Source organism: Gallinula chloropus (assembly GCF_964237585.1).
Source record: "Gallinula chloropus genome assembly, chromosome: 8".
NCBI classification, from domain to species: domain Eukaryota; kingdom Metazoa; phylum Chordata; class Aves; order Gruiformes; family Rallidae; genus Gallinula; species Gallinula chloropus.
Window position 1 is genome coordinate 22,506,894 of NC_140093.1, and position 20,300 is coordinate 22,527,193.

General features: G+C 47.9%; 2 protein-coding genes across 4 annotated transcripts in view; one reads left to right on the forward strand and one right to left on the reverse strand.

The window, feature by feature from the left end:
- Window positions 1-810: 810 nt before the first annotated feature.
- On the forward strand, window positions 811-1,941 carry LOC311194272 (transcription cofactor HES-6-like). Of its 3 annotated transcripts, XM_084267319.1 has the most exons (4): window positions 811-892; window positions 975-1,061; window positions 1,146-1,227; window positions 1,309-1,941. In XM_084267319.1, exons 1-4 carry the CDS (start codon window positions 812-814, stop codon window positions 1,725-1,727), a joined length of 669 nt encoding a protein of 222 aa, XP_084123445.1. In that variant the 5' UTR covers window position 811; the 3' UTR covers window positions 1,728-1,941. The 3 variants fall into 3 exon arrangements, with proteins under 3 accessions (XP_084123445.1, XP_084123443.1, XP_084123444.1); XM_084267317.1 differs by having other exon boundaries at window positions 975-1,227; XM_084267318.1 differs by having other exon boundaries at window positions 1,146-1,941.
- A 17,759-nt stretch (window positions 1,942-19,700) lies between these two features.
- PER2 (period circadian regulator 2) overlaps window positions 19,701-20,300 on the reverse strand; it is a gene marked incomplete at its 3' end in the record, with an annotated part of 30,183 nt that continues 29,583 nt past the window's right edge. The window contains exon 22 of the mRNA XM_084267276.1: window positions 19,701-19,850. Within this exon, the coding sequence (XP_084123402.1) occupies window positions 19,701-19,850 (150 nt within the window). The remainder of the gene's footprint in view (window positions 19,851-20,300) is intronic.

The following is a 20,300-nucleotide window of genomic DNA, read 5'->3' on the forward strand; positions in this document are numbered from 1 at the left end:
CTTGCTCGGCTCTTACAGCCAAGGGAGGCGGAGGGCAGCCCAGGGACGGCACTAAGCGTTCGGGGCGCAGCCCCCCCGCCCCGGGAAAGGGCCACCAAGCACCGGGGACGGGCCGGCGGCGTGGCCCGAACCGCGCGCGTCTCCCCCCCGCAGGCACCCAGCGCCGGAGCCCAGCTTTACAAGCCTGTCCGGGCGGGTCCGTAAGGCTGCGCGGCTCGGCGCTGAACTGGGCTCCTTCGAGCCAAAGAGGCGGCTCTCGCCCGGCCGTCCCTGCCCGCAGCCGAAAGCCGGGGCGCTACCGGCAGCGAGGGGCAGCGACGGCCCGGGGCGAGCTCCCAGGCTGACAAAGAACCGCCCGCACGCAACTGCCGAGGCCCTGAGCCGGGAGGCGGCGAGCGCTGGCGAGGGGCTCTGCGGGTGACCGACGTGCCCCAGCACTTGGGGGTTGCAGGGGGACCCGCCGCGCTGCGGGCAGCGGGCACAGCTTCCTGCCCCCCCCCCCCCCCGCGCCGTTGCCCCAGCCGGGACAGGCCCCAAGGAGCGGAGCCGCGCCCGCCCCGCGCCGGGCCGACAATACCGGGGGCAGCTGCCCGCGGACAGCGCGGCGGCCGGCAGCGGCCAGGGGCCCGGCGGCACCCAGCCCCCGCCCCAGCGCAGACAAAGCGCCCGCCTCCCATTGGCCCGTTCGGCCAACGCTCCGGCGGCTGCTCGCGCGGCGCGGCCAATGGGCTCATTGACATGCAAATCACAGGGTATAAGTATGACGGCGCGGGGCGGGGAGCGGAGCTGAGCAGAGCGGGTCCGGTGCGCCATGGCGCCCTCCTTCCGGCCCGGCAAGGGCCGCCCGCCGCGGGGGGACGAGGACTGCGCCGAGGCCAGGGCCGACAGGAAGGTGAGCCACGGGGGCGCCGCGGCGGCGGCGGGCGGGGCCGGGCAGGGCGGACGGCGGGCTGACGGCGCTGTTGTCCCCACAGATGAGGAAGCCGCTGGTGGAGAAGAAGCGCCGGGCGCGGATCAACGAGAGTCTGCAAGAGCTGCGGCTGCTGCTGGCCGACAGTGAGGTGAGGCGGCGGGGCGGGGGGAGCGGGGCCGAGGCGGGCGGCGAGGACCGGGGCCGTGCTGACGGCCGCGGCGCTCCGGCTCAGTTTCAGGCGAAGCTGGAGAACGCGGAGGTGCTGGAGCTGACGGTGCGGCGAGTGCAGGCCGTGTTGGAGCGCCGCTCCCTCGGTGAGTGCCGGCGGGGCGGCGGCGGGGGCCCGGCCCGGCCCGCGCCTCACGCCGCTCCCCTCTCTGTCTCCCGCGGCGCAGAGGGCGGGCGGCTGCACCGCGAGGCCAGCGAGCGCTTCGCCGCCGGCTACATCCAGTGCATGCACGAGGTGCACACCTTCGTCTCCAGCTGCCCCGGCATCGACGCCACCACGGCCGCGGAGCTGCTCAACCACCTGCTGGAGTCCATGCCCCTCAACGAGGGCGGCTTCCCGGACTTGATCGCGGACGTTTTGGCCGATCCCGCCCTCGGCCCCTGGCACGGCGGCGAGGCGCTGGCCCCGGCGGCCGAGGCCTCCCTCGGCCCGGCCCCCTCGCCTTCCCCCAGCGAAGAGACCTGCTCCGACTCAGACGAGGCGGAGGCCGAGCTGGGCCAGACCTCCACCGATGGACTGGACGCGTCCCAGACGCAGGGCCTGCCCTCGCCTAGCTTACCCAAATCCATGTGGAGACCGTGGTAACAGCAGGAGCGTGCGGGCGTCGACGCGGACCTACCTAGCAGCGGGAGCAGCCGGCCCCAGGCTCCCCTGTGGCCCTCCGAGCAGCACAGGGCCCTGCCAGCACGCGTGCGGCTGGCAGCGCTGCGCCCCGGGACTGCATCTGTGGCACTCTCAAGCTGTCATGCCCTGACAGGCTAATAGCTAAACGTGTTAACATTTCATCCCTGTGTATGTGTGTGTGTGTGGCATTTTGTAACTTGAGGGGTTGTTTCTATGAGAGGTTGGGGAGGGGATGGGGGGGAGGAGGGAGAGGGCTCATAGCAACAAAGCTCTTCGCTGGGTACACAGCAGTTACTTTATATCCCTGTCCCTTAGCCCTTATAAGCAGCCCACTATCGTTACCTTCTACTCGCTCATTAAGAAGCGGCCCTCATGCATTTTAAGTTGTGACTGTTAACCATGAGAAGCTCGGTAAGTCTGCATGCACAGTTCTTAAGTGTTGTAGTGATAGCAGAGATCCCTGAAAGGGGTTGGTGTGGTTAGCATCTGTACGCCGTAGCGGTCTAGTCTCCCCTTCAGTGAAGGAAGAGAAAACTAGAAACCTGTTTGAATTAGGCAGACATTTAAAAGATATTGGTGGCAGGGTGCCTTTTAGAAATGAGTGTCTTTATGCACATTTTGCTTTTAGCACATTTGAGTTTATTGTGACTCTATGTATATTAGGGTGTCAAATGTTGGTTTTTTTAATCTTTAATAAAAAAAATGCTGAATTCACAACAGAATGCATGTAGTGTGGAGTGTGATGCACTTCTAACTGGATTAAAAATTAAAAGTACAGTTCCCTGTTAACTATTAACAAAAGAATGTATATGTTATGGAAACAATGCTGGTAATTTAGCACTTAGTACAAGTAGTAAGCATTGTTTAGCTCAAGTATTGGCATTCAAAGGTGTCTTTAATACTAGACACACAAGTTACTGCAGTGATCAAGGTCATACAGTTGATCTTAGCCTGCAGATTTCTGGGCTAGTTTAGTTGGATTCTGGTCTCAAACCTACTCTGTCCCCTCTGAAGGTGTCACTCATCAACCCCCAGGGCCCATGTAGAAGTGCTGGGCAAATCCTGTTCTGGAGCATCACATCACAGGGGTCTGTTTTAGTTGTTTGGAGTGGTTTGGCTTTGGGTTCCCCCCCTGCTATGAATGCAAAGTTGAAGTACGTGCATGCAATGGGGTTGGAAAATAATATTTAGAAGTAATGTTTCTAGGGGGCTGGGAAGGACCCTCAGCATTCTCCTACACAGGGTTTGACATCTCCCCTGTTCCTACTTTGAGAGATGCCAGGTTGTTTATACTGCGATAACACCTCTCAGAGCTGCCATTGTGAAGAGAAACAAAAAGGATTGTAGAGTTGCTTAATACAGGGAAGTTCCCAAACATAGAACAAGCAAGAAAGGAAGCAACCTAACTACCAAGGGACTGGTCATGTAACTTCTCTTTTGTTAACGACCCTCTGGAATAATAAAAGTGGAAACTAAGATACTGGTAAGACCTCTCCTTTCTAATTTTGAGTTACCCGAGGTGGATGTTCGCATTCAAAGGCAGCCAGGTTTGTGTGGTGGTTCTTACCCCCTTTTGTGCTAAATCCCCTTTGAACTCGGGGGAGAAGGGCAAAACCCAGCTCAGCAGAAGGAGGTGAGAGCTGCTGTAGTGACCTTTCTGCTGCAGGCAGGGCAGGTCATGGTTTGAAGTGTAAATGAAGGAGGGGCCTGGGGAACACTTGCCCTAAAAGTAACACCCTCAGCGCAAGATGACCTCTGGGACTGAGCCCGCACCCCTCTAGCACCAGCACAAGGCTGGATTTACTCTCTAATAAACCACTTCCCCGTGTTGGATACTCCACACTCCGCTTGCGCTTAGCCTAGATACCAGCACCTTCACACCGCAGCGCATCACCCCGCTAGGACAGAGCCTAGGAAAGGCCCCGTGTCTGTAAGGCCTGAGGGCAGCAGAGCCACAGCACACATCCCTAACATGCCAGCAGCAGCCACAGCCCAGCCCTGGCTCACAACCGCGCGCACACAGCAGTGTTCAGCCGCAGACACTTGCCTGAGGTGGCTGTCTTCAGGTGTGGCTGTCTTCAGGTGTGGCGTCCAGGGCTGTTCCTGGGCTCCCTCAGCCCCTCTGCGGGCACAATGGAGGTGGCTCGGCTCGGCTTCAGTTCCATGGGATGAAAGACGCCGGGTTAGGGCTCTGCAGTAACGCTCCTGTGAAAGCAAGTGCAAATCCTGACGCTTCGGTGACAGAAACACAGCCAGGAGTCAGCATGGAAGTGCCACCTTTGGTTCAGCAGTGGATTTGGGGGGGTCTAATAACCAAGTCCTCCCTTCTAAGCAGCACTACAGGCACGCTGCTTGACTTTCCCTGCACTGGCCGTGCCTGGAGAATCGGGGCCGAAGGTGGCCTTGCCCAGTAACCTGCTCCCCTTCCCGTTCCTGCATATGACGCTGCAGATGCTTCCCACTCCTGGGGTAACCCTCACAGGCTGGTGGGCCCACATAGCTCCCCCCACATCTGCCTTCACATCTGGAGAGCTGGGCACATCCCATCCTTGCTGCTAAGGACAGGATCGCGCCATGGGGCTGTGAGCTTGCCAGGGTGGTCGCCGTAAGGCCACAGCTGAGGATAACAGGCCTTATCCCCCCAGTGCTCCTCAGCCCCCCATTAGCTGAAAACAAAAAGCCAGGTCAGATCAATCCTGTCAGGAGGTTTTTTTAAGAGTGTCAAAAGCATTCTAGCAATGTGTTAGCAATGGGGCTGCTTTTTCTCTTTTTTTCTAAATCCACAAATTAGGTTCACAGAAAGTTTACATCCTCTGATGAGGTGCTGCGAGATCTCCCCATTTGCATTTCTGTACCTTGCTGCAAAGGTGCCAGATCTGACACTTCCCTGACAAAGGCAGGAAGAGGTGAGGGTTTGGGGGGACACCAGCGAAGGGGCAGCAGGGGGAAGAAAGGTTTCCAGCAGCTCTGATGAAAAACCAGCGAAGCCTTTTCAAGTTCCCCTTTATAGAAGCTGCCTTTATTCTTTTCCATTCCAAAGTAATACAAACAGACTATCTGATCTGACAGCACACCACCTTCCCAAAGGAGAGAGGAGCAGCACGCTAACAGGCCCCTCGTTTGATATGCAGCTGAAGAATAATGGGAAGAAGGGCTCGGTTTCCCCTCTCTTTGCACGTCAGTCACTCACCTGTTGCAGGGGAAAACTGCTCCTTGTTGGACCAGGTCAGCTGAGAGGCCTTCCAGCCCAAACCTTCGCTTAACCTCTTGGCAACACATCCCCAGTCTGATGTCTGAGCTCTCTGGCCAGGACACAAAATCAAAATTTCAGATCCTCCAAATCAGCTTGCATCTTCCTTTGTTTCCCAAGAGCAAGTATCACAGAGCTCTCTACAGAGTCTTCCCCTCCAAATCAATCTACCATTCGGTCTGTATTCCAATTAAGAATTAAAACAAGAATAAAACCTCAGTCCAGCCCTCAGCAGCAGGGGAGGGGAGGCATGCAGACATCATGAGAGGGAACTTGCTGCCGAGTAGATCGCTCGTTCCTGCCTGTAACACAAAAAGCTTACACTTTTACTGACCAAGATCAGGTTATTAGCAGAAGTTATTGAAATCGATCACAAAAAAGGAGGATTGATTTCTGTGAGAAGCATGCTGTGATGACTGTTGGTTAATCCTGGCATCCAGAGCCTCCCCACGCTATGGTAAACTCTCCACAGATAAAATCCAAGCTTTCTCCTCCTGACACCTCCAGCTGTTGGAGCCCGTTTTCAGCATTTCCCAGTTTGTGGCCCAATCTCCAGGCATCGGCTGCGCACGCACCAAAGGGGATCTCCAGCCCTCCCCACTCCTCTGCCCTACAGGGACGTGAGTGCAGACACATGGGGTTTGCAAATCTGGGGTTCAGCTTTTGAAACACTGAACCAGACTTTTGCCCAAGCACCTCTACCTTCCCTCTGCTGATGAAAACACCTCGGCCAAATGCCATGTCTCCTGCAGAGCTTGGCCCACCAGTCAGGGCTTGGACCACAGAAAGGCACAAGCCAGTATGGATGGGATCCAGGAGGAGATCTTCTCAATCCACAGATGGGCACAATGGTTGGAAAACAAGGTCATGCAGGAAGCACATGGTAAACTCAAGGAAGGATCCCTCTGCTCTGCCCTAGTCAGGCCCCACCTGGAGTATTGTGTCCAGTTCTGGGCTCCTTGGTATAAAAAAAAGCCAGGGATCTCCTGGAGAGAGTCCAGAGGAGGCTACAAAGGGGATTAAAGGCCTGGAGCATCTCCCCGACGAGGAAAGGCTGAATGACCTGGGGCTGTTCAGCCTTGAGAAAAGAAGACTGAGAGGGGATCTGATGAATGTTTATAAATATCTGAAGTGAGACACAGAGGAAAATGGCCAGCCTCTTCTCCATGGGCTGTGGGGACAGGACAAGTGGCAATCGCCTCAAGTTGGAGCACAGGAAGTTCCACACCAATATGTGGAAGAACTTCCCAGTGAGGGTGAGGGACCCCTGGGACAGGCTGCCCACGGGGTGTGGAGTCTCCTTCTCTGGAGAGATTCAAGACCCATCTGGACACCAACCTGTGTGACCTGTCCTAGGGAGCTGCTTTGGCAGGGGGTTGGACCTGATGATCTCTGGAGGTCCCTTCCAACCCCTACAATTCTGTGATTCTGTGATCAAACCAACTCACCAATCTGTCTGGCTTACCCAGAAGCCTGTCCTTCCTCTGCTTCCTAAGGCATACTTTATTTTTTTGCATGAGACCCTGGGTTATACTTTTTTCTGACCGAGATTTCCCAAACCCACAGTTACCCACATGGATAACGTCCCAAAGTTGTGCATTTTAACCCCCTCGGGCTCCTGTGTGAGCTGAGCTAAAGGGAAAGAAAATGCAAAACAACAGTCCCTCTCCTTCCACAGGGTTTTTAGCTCCCTGTGCAGCACAAGCATTTCATTGCACTGCATCTTCAGAAGGTTAAGAAAACAAAACTCAAAGCTGGCACGGAAAGCATTCAAACATGAAAATGCACCTTACAGCAGGAGACTGAGCTTAATTTAGTTAAACAAGATGATGACCGAGGGCGATTTGATTAGTTCTGCTACATATGTTACACAGCTCACTTCCTAAGCTGGTAAGCCATATGTTCAAAAGGGCCTTCAGTGCAATAAAGTAGAGCCTTAAATGCCAAGAGCCAGATAGTGGGTCCAAGCTGTTTGAAGTGAGCAGGGAAACAATTGACATTAGGCACTGGAAGAAGCCACAAATTTCCTCTCTCTTAATGCTCTTGGGCCAAGCGAGACAGACTCTTTCCAGAAGCAAATGCGAGTTGCTTCGGTTACAAACAAAACCAGTGCAGTAAAACAACGTGCAAGCAATTATATTAGCTGATCTCTTCTGGCCTCACATTTCTCAAGTGCTGAAATACCTCAAGTTGTGAGGGGTTTAGGGTCTTACTAGTTTTCACGCTGGCCTCAAGCTAAAATACAGGTTGAAAGCACCTTCACGCAGACACTGTCAGATAGCTCCCAGAACTGCCCCACGTTGGTCTCCCCCAGGCTGAACTCTGCAAAGATCCCAGACTATTTAAGTACAAAGCAAAGCAGCCTAATTTGAAGCCACCATGAAAGGGCACGTGTTGAAGGCACCCTTGCAATGGTGTGCTCAGCGAGGGAGCGGGAACTGGGCCCCGCACGGGACTGGCACCTCCCGCTGGGTACACACAAAGCGGGTCAGCTGCGGGCGGCCGCCTGCGGAAGCCTCGTGGTGTTTCGGGGTTCGTGGCCGACAGGGGCAGTAGCAAAACTGGAATTTCATTCTCCCTGAGCTGAGTTCACCAGAACCAGCCTGTGCTAAGCAAAGTCATTCCAGACTCTCTCTAACCATCCAACTGCCTTTGCATTTGGTGCCCTACAGAGTATTTTCTTGGGGGGAGGACAGGGGAAAGAGAACAGAAGAGACATCAACTCCACTATCAGCCCCATCAAACCTCTCCACCAACTCAGAGACCACTTACAGCACCTGTATGACTCACCAAGGCCCAAATCACACAAGTTTCTATCAAATTTGCCTCATTTGGGCCTGCAGACGCTGGCTGGCGTGTACAACCACCCTTCACAAAAGATAGGGGGGCTTTGTTTCTCATAGCTGACCTCCAGCACAGGAGGTATCTACCTACACATTTGCCCCTTCCTAAACATCATGCATGATTTCTTTGCCACTCAGCAGATGCCTGCACAGTACCAGGAGTCTAAGACACGCATCTGAGCCTGGTCCGGGTTCTTTCTATCCTTCACATGAAGGGACGAACCAGTCAGAAGACAAGTGTAACCAAATCCCCTCACCCAGGCACAGGAGCGTACAGTCTGTTAGCAAAACATGGGATTCTGGAGCAAATCTCTCCAAGTAGCTGCTACTCTCAACAGCAGCTGCAAGCCTCCCACTCACTAACCTCTCCACAGAGCCTGCAGTTACTTAATAAGACAACACAAGTTCCCAGAGAAATCCATGACAGCAAGCTACAAGCATGCAGTGATGTGCTCCTGGGAGCTTTGGGATGCCCAGGATGTTCCTCTAGTTTCTGGAAAGCTTTATATGGAATGACACATAACTTAGAACACTCCTCAATGCGCCTGGTCGTGACAAAAAAAGGTTAAAAGACCCAAAGGGCACAATTACCTTTTACATCATACCTTATATGCCCTGCTCAGGAGCACAGAGGCAGCTGCCCAGAGCAGCACCATCGTGGGACAACCAAGCCAACAACAGCTCTACACAGCTGCTTTTCTGCTGTGGGGTGTTACTGGCAGCTGCTCAGCAGTGGCCAAGCTGGCCAGGGCAGAGCACAGCCCATCAGGGTGGCTCAGGAACAGCAGGACCGACTGCACTTCCAACTGCTGCAGGAAGCAGGAAAGATGATTCACGTCCTTTCGGCCAACGTGTCGTTCCAAGGCTCAAAAGCTCTGGTGACAAAGGGAACCTTCAAATCACAATGCAAAACCCCCAGATCCTGGTGCTTACTTTGGAGTCTGCTTCCTCCCCCGTTCCTTCCCAGGAGCACCCCTCCTCTATTTGTGAAATTATAATCTACTCCCAGAAGCCTTTTAAAAAAAACCTGCAACAACAAAAATAAAGAAACAAAAAAAACACCCATGACAAAAAAACCCCAACAACCAACCAACCACCAGATGCCTCTTACCTCTCAGCTTTTTTCTAGAAGGTCAGTTGGCTGCATTTCCAGGGAGGACAAGTAGTGACACCTCTCTGCTTGCTTTAACACCTTGGGATTATTTTATTGTTTTTGGTAAAGATGTAACAAAAATATTATTGTTCTGATGCACTGGTTGTTGTAATGCCAGCCAGTAACATTCTGATCTTGTAAAGTGGTAAGACTTCACAAAGAAGGGAGAATTATTATCTCAGCGGTTTCTGAAGGGGGAAGAGGAAATAAAAAGAAAATTATCCAACAACTTGCCTGTCTTTTGTGGATTTATACATTTACACCCACCAATTCACAGCTGTATAATCAATGATTTTACAGCACAGGTAAAAGGGGAGAAATGCTGTGAAGGAGCTGATGAAAAAGCGTTTTTATTTGCCAGAGGAAGAGGGGAAGGGGATTGTGGTGAGGAGCTCCTGTTTACACTAAGAGGGAGCATGAAACTGTAAGGCCAGAGCATTTCCTCACCTATCAAAACTGTTAAGTCTTCCCCAAAATCAAGGCTCTTGCTGCCAGTGGCAGGAGTGACCGCTGCTGAATGTAGCCAATGGTTTCTTGTGCTTTAGTTTGCATGAGATGTTAAATTCAAGTCAGTCCACTCAAAGCAAGCAAAGGCTTCTCCGTTTCCTAGGACGGAGTCCACTGCTGGATGCTCGCCCCTCCATTCTCTATTCATGGGGTTTGGAATTAACTCCAGAATTACATTAATGAAGAACTGGTCACATGTCTCTTGAGGTAAGGTCTTTATTGCTTAACAAGCCAATTCAGCCAAAGAAACCCCTCACAGTTTAGATTCTAAAGTCTCCTGTGAATAAACTGTGAGACTCGGGTACTGGGTACAACACTAAGTGTTTGCATAAACAGCAAGCATCTCAGGGGGATGTCAGGTGCATATGCTCTGCCTTCTTGCTTTATTTCATCACCCAAACATGTTTCAAAGTCCCATGCAACCCTGAACACTTTAGAGACAAGGCCTCCTTCGCCAGCCTCACAATGTCCCCTCTGACTCAGCCAGACATGCATGTACAGTGAACAGATGTAAGCCACACAGGCCGGACAGGAAGTGCAACACGCAAACAACCACGGTCATGTTCCCCGTCACGGCGAGGAGGGACAAGCTGCATTCAAGCACTGTCAGGGTTTAGTTCTTCCCCTTTTGCTCCCAAATAGCACGTGGCCAAGCACACCACCCATCTGCGTTGGGCGTCCCTGCAGCGCTGGCAGCACCAGCACAATTCCCAAGCGCTGCCTCCCTCCTCCAACACACCAGACGCCAGGCCAAACACTTCTACATCTTGTTTACACAAACGGGCGGACTCTTTGGTCTTGCAATCTGTCTGTTAGTTGCTTTTACAATACAGCGTCTACAGACTGTCACCACAGTCATTCGACACCCTGAATCACCTGGAGCAGACAGGTCCTCGCCAGAAGGAAACCATGACGGCTGGCCAAGCAAGTAAGGAAGGGATTCGGCTGTGGATCCCAGGTTGTTTCATCACTTTTGGGAAAGTCTATCACAGTTTGTGAGCAAGTCCCCAGCTAAGTGTGTTGCTTTCACCATTCCTGCATTTCTGGCTGATGAGAAACCAGAGCTGGTGCTCATAAAACGTGGCAGAATCCTACAGAGTAACAGAGAGTTTTGGCTTCCTGGCCCAAACAAGATAATTCTGACATCTGGTCCTTTCTGCTGCCCAAAGGCATCAGTGTTCAGCCTTGCTCTGTTTCCTGTCAGAATCCCGATAGTGGGCAGAGAAATCAGACTGCTGGAAAATAGCAGGGAAGCCTACCTGGTGCCACTGGTTTGTTTTCCATAGCACTTGTAACCATGGCATCTGAGCAGCAAGAAATAAAACACACACCTCCAAAAGCGGAAGGGCTTCCACTTCCCCTGTCCTTCCCCTGAAACAAAAGAACATAATTTTTACTTGTTTTTACTTGCTAGTTTTGGTTTTAGAGAACATTGAATATTGCAAAACGGTTATTTCACACATTTCTGTGAATAAAACCATAGATTGATTCAAATGGCACAATTACTTGCTTAGATTTCAAAGATATCAAAATCTGAACTTTCTGGACACGTAACTTCGACTTGACTCAGTTTCTAAAGTCACTTTCAGAGTTCAGATCTGTGCCGAGACACTGACAGTTTGGGAACGCAGCTAGCAGAGAACCCAGGTGAACACAGCCCTTTGTAGGGTTGGGTTCTGCAGCTGTAGCTTCTTTTACCAAAACCTACAAACATCACTTTTGTCCCCCACCCTCAGATATTTTTTTCCCTTCTTTTTGTCTAGACACAGGACGATTCCAACCTTCCCTGATTCCAGAACCTTCTCATCTGTTACGGTGACAGCTCATGGAGGCACACAGATTTAACCCTGTGCCCTCCTTTCCTGCCTGTATTTCAACAACTCCCCTTCTCCATTCAACTTAGCTGTTAAAGGTCCAAATAGGCACATGATTCAGGAGACATTCATCTTCATCTCTTTCTCAAATTCTCCCTGACAAGGAATTGCTACACCTCACCCAGAAAACCAGATAGAATTGTGGTTTGCTGTTGATAAAACTATTTTTAAAAGGGTAGTGTTAGGCAATTTCAAAGAAGAGGCAGTGCCCTTTGGAACAGCATTATTATCCTCTTCCTCCAATTCTTTCAGGAAAGTCACAAACCAGAGCGCAACCACCCAAATGTTTCCAGAGCAGCAAACTGTCACCTTCTATATATAGCCCAGGTGTCACAGTTCAACCTCATCTTATCTAGGGGGCTCAAAAGTATGGCAACACACAATGCTTGGAAGGCCGTGGACACATTTAACTACAGCAATTTACTCACAGTAAGTTTTGGCAGTTGGCTTCAGGCCACTTCTACGTGTGCTGATAAAGTCTGTGAAGTTTGGGGCAGGCTGGTAGCATCCACACTCCTGGCAACACTCCTGCAGAAGAAATACTACAGATTTCTCGTGCTCCCTCACACCCCTCTCAATTTAAAACCAAATTTTATACCTGAAAAGCTTTAAAAGTCTTATTTGGAAATGCTTGAATAAACAAGTTGGACTGTAAATCACCTAGGCGATAAATACCATCTCCATTTATAGACACTTCTTAAAACACATTAGATTGCACTGCTGCTATTCCTGGACCTAATTTACTGCTGGCTCGTTCAGACACAGGGAGGATTTACATGATGGTGGCCAAGGTGCCCCAGCCTTCCTCTGCACTACCCCAGTTTGTCCCCTCGGCAGGGCGTACGGGCAGCCACACCGCTCAATGACTTCCTGAGCATGTGGGCCCTTTGATCCTGACAGAAACACCCACAAAGGCTCTACCTGTAAAGCTGTTGTTGTCAGTATAAGGAGTAAAAGTTAACACCATAAACTTCACAGGCCTATGAACGCTAAATCAGGCAACAAAGGCAGCCGTGTATCACTCCATCAAGCTATTTCTGTCAGTAACAATCTGTAAAGCTATTTACAGTGTGCAGCCTGGTTCTAGCATTCTGCTGCAAAGCCAGTTCAAGACTATAAACAATTTATGCAGATTAGGATACAGAGACCTTTATTTTGCTAATCTACAGATTAGCAGGCAAATTTATTAAAAAAAACCCCAAAACACCCCACAGAAACCCCCCAACAAACAATCAGATTCTCCTTAAAAGTCCAAACCAGAAATCCCTGAAAATGCTATTCTCACATCATCACCTCACAGCAGCAGAGTACACGCAGCGAAGGGAACTCAGAGGGACTGGCAGGACTAACAAAACCACGCTGTGTACAGCTGCTTTCAGATTCAGCTCTTTGTAGTTGATCTCATTCAAATTCCCCGCTCAAGTAACACAATGTAATTATTATTAAAAGCATATTAACCACTCTGGCTGACTACATCTAAAGCTTCAGGAGCCTCCAGTCAGAGTAGTTCAAGAGCCATCTTTTTGTATGTGCATAACTGCAGACAAGGGAGGAAGAATTTCTGAGTTCTGTATGTTACACAGGAACTCACTGCTGCCATGCCACCTCAGCAGTCACAACTCTCTAATTTTATACGTCTATCTATATACATTTGGATTTGTCTCTGAAAGGAGGGAACGCACAAGAGAACTTCAAGGCAACCAACAGCAAACAAAAGTCTTCCAAGCTTCAGCAGTGGGCAGGGAGGCAGAGGTTAGGGAGAGGTACACATCTTCCTGACCAGAAGGCACTCCCTCCACCTCCCCTTCCCTCCCGGCTCTGCACAGAGCAGCTGGGACAAAGTCTTCCCTCTGCACAGGCGGCAGCAGCGCTGCAGCAGACGGGAAAGGAGGGGCATGCCAAGACAACTGCCTACAGACATCGGCAATAACTCCCCATTGCCGCGTTCTTCACGCTGCCATTGCTTTCTGCATTGTGTCGCACCGTACGCCTTTTTAAATGCGGGAGTCGCAATACTTCAGATGCTGCGTTTGCCCCCAGGCTGGTAACGGAGCCCGGGAGCTTGTGCAGCTTGGGGCAGGGGCTGGGGTTGTTACTGAGCCTTCACACCACCCTGCAGATCATCCTGCAGCAAGGGGGCTGTCAAGTCATTCGTGGGTATTCTGGGCTCTGATGCAGACACATATTTTCCTTCAACTCCATTATTTCATATATATATATATATTTAAATATATGTGTATATATAAATATATGTGTATATATATAAAAAAAAATTAAGTAAATGAAAATTTCATTTAGCCCCAACAGGAAGAAAGATACATTCTAGCAGACAGCTATTACACTGCACACTGGAAGAATACAACAAAGTTCAGTGAAGTATTGTCTGTTACTATAACATACTGGTTGGTACAGTAAGTTACACATGTTCTGTTACTACAGGAGAACAATAACAAGATGTTATTTTATTTCTTAGAGTTCTGTCTTGCTGCAGAGACAACCTTTGTATTTTAGGACTCTAGAAGCAACAGTACTGCAATAAGGAATAGTATTGCAGCTCCTAATTGCTTAGCACAAAGTACTTAGTCTGCAATACCATTAATTGTTTCCATCAAACTCCTGGTTTTATCAAATTTAGAAATGCAACTGAACCATGGGGAAAACCTGCTTTCCAATCATTTGGAAAACTGATTTGTCAGATTCCAAAACACAGTTATGGGAGGTGGGGGAAGGTCATTCACACAAGCACAAGAAAAGCCCTGAGCACAGTCTGCGTACAGGCCCCAGTAATTTTGCATATGCTGCCAACAAAACTGCAAACACTGAAGAGATGCAGTCAGCAGAGCACAGGCCACAGCACGTGGAACAGAGAGATGGCTCAGGTTAAATCAGAGGTTTAAACGCCTGTGTACGACCTGCATGGAGGATGTGACTCTTACCTGGGAATTTGGAAGAACCAAGCCTGTCTTGCCAGGGCTCCACAGAACCCAACTCTGCTGCCTCAAGCCACTCCAGTCCCAGCACTCCTCCAAATCGGAGCAGAGGCAAGCACAGGGCACCCAAACCTTCTGCTTCCTGCAGCTAAGACAAATAAATATTAAAGCAAGCTAGAGACACACATTTGCTAGATGTACCCAGCACTTTCATGACTGGGTTGCTGATTTGTTTGGGGTTTTTTCCTGGTTTCCAGGTTTGGTTTTCTTTAGTTTCCCCTGTGCAAGAAGGGCCACAAGAGATTTCAGAGGGAATCAGCTGTTGAAAACAGAAGAGAAAGCAGTAGACCTTATATTAGGCAAGCGATGGCCAAAACATTAAAAAAAAACCAACCCCAAAACAAACCCAAAAAGACCCCAAAAATATACTACAGCCAATGCTTTCTTGGACAGAAGTACAATTTTTTAAATTCCCACTGCAACAGCAACACAAGCAGTTTTATGCTTAGACTATTACAACAGTTCAAATTCACTGTGTTTGGTCTTACTGTACCAATACACAGAACACAGAGAGAAGCACACCTTGAAAAAAATTCCTGATACTCCAGGATTTAATCCACGCTTAGATTTGTCTCCTTTCATCTAGTTAAAGCAAATGAAGGGCAAAGCAGCTTGCTCCTCCAAGGCTGATGGTGCATGGCTCCCCACCTACCCCAGCTCCGGCAGGTGTTCAGACCCCTCTTGCTACTGACCTCCCCATTCTGTATGGCACAGAAATCACCGTGCTCACCCCTGGAAATGCACCATTGGTTATACCAATCCATGTGCTTGTCTTGGTTAATCCAGCGGTGTCAACAGTGGGCGTTTTGTTGGGTTGGATTTGTTTGCTTTGAGTTTGGGGGTTTTTTACAGGTGTAAACTCACATCCTGCGAGTAACACCAGAGGCAAAGGTCCTGCCACCTCAACTGCTCCTTCCACTGTGCCTCAGGACAGAAATCCCATAGGAAACCCCATCACACACACACTGCTATTGCACATGGGAGCCTGACCTACCTCAGGTTTCTTCAGCAGATGCCAGGAGAAACACCCATGATTAACAGTTCGCTTCTCTCTGTTTCTACCTTGTCTTACTCTTTTCACTTAGGAAGCCTGGCTGGATTTGTTTGGCTCCAGTGTTTGGTTGTTTAGGGTTTGTTTTTAAAGTGGTACCAGTGAAGCGTGCTGAGAAAGTTATTAAACACTTTGTGTACCATCCCTAAAAATCCCACTTCCACAGCCCCCAAGGAAAAGGAGCCAGTGAGCTGTTCATTATTACTTCATTCAATATACCAAATTATTTCTCAAGTTCCTAACAACACTTGAACACTGGAATTTCTGGAAATGACACCTACAAACATTGTTTGTCGCTTTTCCAACTCCTTTCACCCTGTTCTTTGAGTCAGAGGCTTATCAATGCGTTACGTTCTTTCCACCCTTGCTAGAGAGACCAAAGAACAATCCAGTATCTTAATTCCCAGAAAAGAGAGGGGTTTCTTTTTCCTCTAAATGTGCAACAGCTGGTAAGGGGACTAAAATCCACTCAAAGTTTCTATTTACATTCACTAACACTGGGCCAACAGCTCTTCATTACTGGTTTTCTCATCGCCCTATTTAAAATGCAAACCACAAATCTTCTCCCTTTAAGTCAAATAACATCACAGCAAAACCGGTAGCCCCAAAATACAAGCATCTTAAGTAGAGGAAAACCAGGGGTGGCAACCCTGCCAGACAGTGACAGGACAGCAGTGACGCCTAGGGGCTGCTGAGCTGGGAGAAACCCTCTGACAAAGCCTGTTCCCAACAGTGCAGAGCAACCCCTTGAGTGCTGACAGAAGACACATCACCAAGAATGCCCAAAGCCACATTTAACATTTACAATCACAAGAAATTACCAGAAGAACAACTGTGGACTGTTACCTGGTAATTTACTGCATTGGCAGCACTTTGGTTCTCCCAACATTACAGGCCAATTATCAAAGCTTACATCCAGATGTGATGTAGCACGATACATTCTTTGAGTCACTCAGATCTGTAGCTCTGTAAACTGCTCTGTCAGTACATCTCTCCTCTGCGCGTTTAGGGCAGCAAGGAACCAAGGTGCTATCAGGATACAAGTGTGCTCAGACTTCACATACCCAGAGCTGCCCATGGATTTAGGGTCAATTCAGAAGACTTCAAAGGGACTTTGTTGAACAAGGATGCTTTAAAACGCATGTCTTGGCAACAGAGTGCACAACATGACAATTCTACCCTTGCTGTGAAGGCAATTCACCTGCATGGTGAACCACTTTGTGGTACAGCACACCTCGATCTTGCAGCTCACAAATATCTGGGTCCCTCATGACCAAACTAGGGCTTGCACTAGCTTGATCTGTATTAAAAAAAACCTGCAGACCACTCAAAAATACAGTCACAGGGAAAGACAACCTAATGAGGGTCTCAACATGAGTACCTCCTAAACTGGAGGGGCGGTCCAAAGCAGCACCCCTAGCCCATTAAAATACATCACTGCTCAAAGTGAGAAAACAGAAGCCTTCAACATAACCACTTTCTGCACTCACAGTATAAAACAAGAGCATCCCCAGGGCAGGACACTAGCTGACAAAACATGACACTTCACACCATGACAGAAGACTAATCATCAGTGTACAAAGCGAAATCAAGGGGCCTAACTGGGCTTCTCTACCTCTGAGCTACTAGCATCCACAGCTGGCACTAAACAACAAAAACAACAACATCTTCTGGTGGGTCTGAACAACAAACTCAGGCAGCCCAGCTGCATGTGCTCCTTCAGGTAGGAAATTTGAATCTGTACATGGTTGTGAAGAGATGTACAATGTTCCATTTGACCATTAAATATACAGACAAGCTGGCAACCACCTTACTTCAGGACAGCAAGCCACAACTGAGCCACCAAGCTCCTCAGTTTGACATACCAGTTCACATGCTACCAGTGACACATATCTTTTTGCTTCTTACATGGAGCAGAGGGCTCAAGGAACAAAAAGGCAATTAAAAATATATCTGTTTTATTTACCAGTTTTCTAAAAAGCAAAGTCATAAAAATTAGTCACAAGTGGCAAAACCAAAATATATTGCACAGTGTACAGAAAACATTGTTGACATGTTGACAAAGTGTCATCACAAATAAATCATCTTACAACAAGTTTGGAAAAATTACAGCTTCAGAATCTTATCTATAAATGGAGGCATGTAGATTTAAAGTTACAGGAAAATATTTTAATACCACCCTGTAAATGCAAACACTTTAAGGATGCAAGATTAAGTCCATAAGTAAGCACATCCACAAAATGCTCTAAATATACTTTTCTCTTCCTTTCACTAAGTTATGGTTACAAGATGGTCATTAAAAAAAAAAGAACAAATTTTAAAAAAAGAAAAAGAAAAAGCCAAAAAAAGCATGCTAAAGCAAAACAGTTGAAAGTGGTTGAGAAGTCCCTGAAAATAATCCGTATAACTGTGATGCACTCCTTTTATATAAAGCTTTTATTTTTCCCAAACCCTGGTCCAATTAGAACTATCTGTGTTTACATGTAAAAATGGAATATATTTAATATGTTGGTATAGCTGCACTGTTCCATTTATGATTAAAACATTTAATACATCAGACTTGAACACCAACATTTTAAATTTTTCATTCAGTTTATATTTACATGTATTTGTTTGACCTTGCTACTATTAAAGACAGGAATCAGATCTTGCTGGGTAGTGCTTCACACTACCCTTAGGATACTTGTTTCTTTCAGCTATGATCCTACTTGTTTCACGAGTTCACACACTCTGCTATCTGCAGAGCCTGTCCCCAGTGCAAGTTTCTGCATGACACTGTCCAATTAATAACTAATTGCTTCACACAAATTATTTTCTTCCACTAAGCAAATAGCAGAGTCACTTCTGCATGGTTTTGGTGGCGTCAGATCTAACTTCACATCCCCTCTGTATGCGAAGAGAAACATTCATATCGAATGAAAATAACCATAAGATTCAGTGAATAGAAATATTATCCTAGTAAAAAAGGAAATGCTTTCCATGAACAACATTTTAAGACAGACATATCAAACTTAATGGAATTTCTCTGTGTTTTCCACCCCAAGTGCTACAGCTGACATCTAGCGATACTGCAACTAAATGCCCTTTAAGTAACCGATATTAAAGTTGCTCTTCTCTGTTCTCCTCCCACATCCAACATGTATAAACAGCACAACATAAAGTACACATATTCAAGTCAATACAATCTCAGAGGCATTAAATTTAAATCCTTGACAGCAAAGGATTCCAGCCACACTAAGTTTTAGATTATGCAATTTAAATATAGTGAAAGTCGACACTATTCTCAAAATCACTTTAAAAAAAACAAAACAAAAACAAAACACAACTATCTTCAAATGACAAGAAATGCCTAATCCTCTCTTGCCATATACAAGTTTGATGTTTGTTTAGCCACACAGGAAAAACTGATGGCCAACCTTCTGACAGAGCAAATCAGAAATAATGGTTTAAAGTTGAACCCAGCTTTGGTCACTGGAGCACACACAGTCATCCCCTGTGGTCTTAGTTTTTAAAATCTTTAAGCAGAAAGATTTCTTGTGTATAAATTTCAGAAACGGTGCTTCAAGGTAAGAAACAGTTCGTAGTACTGCAGTGTCCATTTAAACAAAAGGCTACAGAGTTGTCTGCACTCACCTGTACTTTCCTACACATTCACTTAAGTATTTTAACCCAAGACCATCTTACAAAATGAGTTCAACATTTCTCTGAGACAAAAATGGTTCCTACATTCAAAATTATAGAAGAAAACCACCCCACAAACAAAGAGGATGGCATGAGAAGGACAAGTGTGAATTTGCTTGAAGGTTATCTCTTCTACTATGCTGGACCACTTCAAATATTAAGAACAATGCTAAAGAGCCACTATGCAAAATTGCTAGAACAATTTATAATGCTGAATCATTACTGAAAGGAGATTTGAAGAACCGTGTGTTCGTAAGGGGATTCTCAGTACTCATTAACCCACCCTACAAAAACCAGTAGGCATCAACGAAAGTTTCTATAGTTTATAAAGAAATACTTGAGGCATGTAAGTGCAAAATATAAGTCTTTTTTTTTTAAAGAAAAGCTATACCATCTTCAACAATGTCCTTACTGGGAAGAGATTGCCACCATTTAAAAAGAGATTCATTCACAAATGACTTTTCTAGAGCAAGAAAAACACATTTGTTTTTACGAGCTGGATTCATCTTGCTGGAAACAAGATTAAAACCTTTAAGGGTCATCACTGTAGTTTTGAAGCAGCTTTGAAAACAACAGGCTCAAAGGCTATGTTTGTTCTTCACTGACTTGACTCAGGGAAACCAAGTTGTTTTCCCCACTGTCTTCAATCATCTCATTAAGGTCCATTTCATTGATTTCTTCATCATAGGACGTATAAAAATTGCTCTGCAAATTGTCCTCGCAAAAAATACATTCCTAAAACAAAGAAAATGAGAGAAACACTCCTGAGTCAAAGAAGCAGCAGCAAGCTTTTCCAAACAACAGCCTAATTGCACGCAAGCCCCAGCTCCAAGGGAGCCGTTCCATCTGTGCTGCAACTACCAGCAGCTACATTCCCCTCCCCAGCCTTCCCACACACATTTTATAATGTGTAGTAAACCAATACAAGCAGTTGAGAACTCTACTGGAAGCAGTTACATCACAGGACATTTAGGATGCTGACATTTTACACGTGCTTTCAACCTTTTCCTCCATCCCACTGCTGGCCCGTCAGTACTACGCTGAGTCAGATGGAAGCAACTCTGCGCTTACACTGCAGTATTAACGCTGCAGGAACACTAACATCAGGGTAAGGGTTCCACTGCAGTTCTGTTAGCTGACACTTAGAAACAATCAAATGCAGAGGCTCTCTGTAAAGAGCACATG